A 2,300-nucleotide genomic window follows, 5' to 3' on the forward strand; every position below is an offset into this window, starting at 1 on the left:
TTAAAGAAAACAAACAATATAATTAAGCCAAAAAATTTACAATGGTAACACAAATTAAATTGAAAAAAACATTATTCCCATTTACCAATTCTCCATCCAACTTCAAAAATCATAAAACAATGGAGTTTCTTTAGTAAAAAAAAGAACAACATAAAAACCAATAGAACCTTAATAACACTCTATTCTAAAAGAAACAAATAATTACATTAAAAATAAAAAACAAATATTCCACTGTACTCAAAACTCGGCCGAGTTAGCACCCGACTCGTCCAAGCCACCACCGAGTCGACCCCGAGTCCGGCGACCCAGCCCCGAGTCAAGCAACTCTTCCCAATCCACATCCTCCTCCTCCACCTCCTTGGCTCTCATCACCTCCAATATCTTCCTCACCTTATGCCTCCCCCTCTCACTCCCCACCTTCTCAAACTTTTGCAACACCTCCACCACTCCCGCCGCTTTCGCCACCGCCTTGAACCGCAAACCACCATGACTCAGCGCGTACATCACCGCCACACAGCTCTCCCGAGTCGACCTGGTCAACTCGGCCCGACTCAGTAACCCGACCAAACACTCCACCACACCCGCATCCAACATCGCGGCCCGCCCGTCCGACCCGGAACCCAAGTTTCCCAAAATTAATAAAACCCGACCCGTCATGTGACCCGCCTTAGCCATTTTCAAAAGAACCGGAACCGAACCGAGCTTAACCATCTTGGACCGGTTACTCTGAACCAAAGACAAATGATAAAGCGCCAAGGCCGAGTCGTGGCGAGTCAACTCGTTGTCGGATCGGAGCATGTGAAGCAACGGCGCCAAACCACCCAAAACCCCAATGGCGGTTTTGTTAGCATCGTCGAGAGATAAACTGAACAAGGCGCCCGCACCGTGCTCCTGCGCCTCAGAGGATCCATTCTTCAAAACCTCGATCAACGGCGGAACCATCCCCGACCGCACGATCTTCACCTTGTTGGTTTTCTCCAGCGAGAGGTTCACCAGCGAGGCGAGAGCGTTCACTTGAACGTTCGCGTGTTTCGATAAAACATGGGAACGCAACGCGGAGAGGACACGTGGCGTGCAAAGTTGGAGTCTTGTTTCTTCTCTCACTCTGGTTAGTTTTCTGAGAGAGAGGAGTGTTTCTTCGACTACGTCGAAATTGGGGTTTTTGAGGCTTGTGGTGATTTCTTCTTCTTCTGGGGTTGTGGCGGGTTCCAGCTCCGATGAAGAAGGGGAGGAGGAGCAGCAGCAACTGGGGCGCGTGGAGAGTTGCAGCGGCGGCGTGGAGGCTGAGGTTGTCGCTATGGATTCCTCGGAGCTCGAGTACAAGTGTGTGGGTCTAATGGGGATTTCGGTTTCGGCGTGGTGGTGTGGGTTTTGGTTAAAAATGGAATCTTTGTCGGAGGGTATGAGGTTTGGGGTGGAGGGGATTAAGGTTTGTACGAGGTTGTTGTTGGGGGGGTGTGGAGGGGGTGTTTGGGTGGTTTGGCACCATTTGAGGATGGCGGATTTGAGGGCGAGGTTGGGAATGAGCGTGGAGAAATCGGGGGTGGTGCCGTCGGGGAGTTGGGGGGTAAAGTTTAGATTTTTACAGGCTTCCACGGCGGCGCGTTCGAAGGAGTGACCGGAGGAGACGATGACGGGGTCGGACATGAGGGAGCGGGAAAGGGGGCAGAGGAACTCTTCTGGTGGGGTTTTGGTTTTGGATTTTGTGTGGAAGAAGATTTTCTTCCATTTCAGCTTGGTGGCTATTGGTTGTGGTTGTGGTGACTCTTTTGGTGTCATTTTGGGTGATGGCCATTTTTTGAGTTGAATCTCCATGGGATGGTGGAGCTCTCTCATAGCTGTGAAAGTGAGAGGGTCAATTGGGGTGTGTCCATAGCATTGTGAATTTTGAGGGGATGGATCATATGATGAAATGGGGTTGGAGGTGGTGGAGACTAGGGAGGGAGGTTTGATTCCCTTGTTGCTTTTGGAAAATCTGCCCAATTGGAAAGTGAAAGTTGAGGGAAGTAGTGAGTGTGAGTGATGATGGATGCTCCTAATAAACGTCTAAACCATTCAATAAAAATGCATTCACCATCCGCATTAGCCTCTACATATAACTATTCATGATTATGAATATTGTTAAGGCTAGTTTATTGATAAGATAAGAACAAAATAAGTTTTAATTTTTTTTTGGTAATATACTAAGTTTTAATTTAATTCTATAGTTTAGTGCACATTATTAGATAATAAACTAATATTATGTTTCATATGTTGAAATCATAAATTTATCTAGAAGTGGGATTGGGTAATATAAGAGT

General features: G+C 47.2%; 1 protein-coding gene across 1 annotated transcript; it reads right to left on the bottom strand.

The window, feature by feature from the left end:
* On the bottom strand, window positions 1-2,050 carry LOC109788445 (RING/U-box superfamily protein with ARM repeat domain-containing protein). The gene has a single exon (XM_020347173.3). The coding sequence runs from the start codon at window positions 1,834-1,836 to the stop codon at window positions 238-240; it is 1,599 nt and encodes a 532-aa protein (XP_020202762.2). The 5' UTR covers window positions 1,837-2,050; the 3' UTR covers window positions 1-237.
* Window positions 2,051-2,300: the final 250 nt, after the last annotated feature.

The sequence above is a fragment of the Cajanus cajan genome, chromosome 2, assembly GCF_000230855.2.
Source record: "Cajanus cajan strain Asha chromosome 2, NIPB_CcT2T_4, whole genome shotgun sequence".
Classification (NCBI taxonomy): Eukaryota; Viridiplantae; Streptophyta; class Magnoliopsida; order Fabales; family Fabaceae; genus Cajanus; species Cajanus cajan.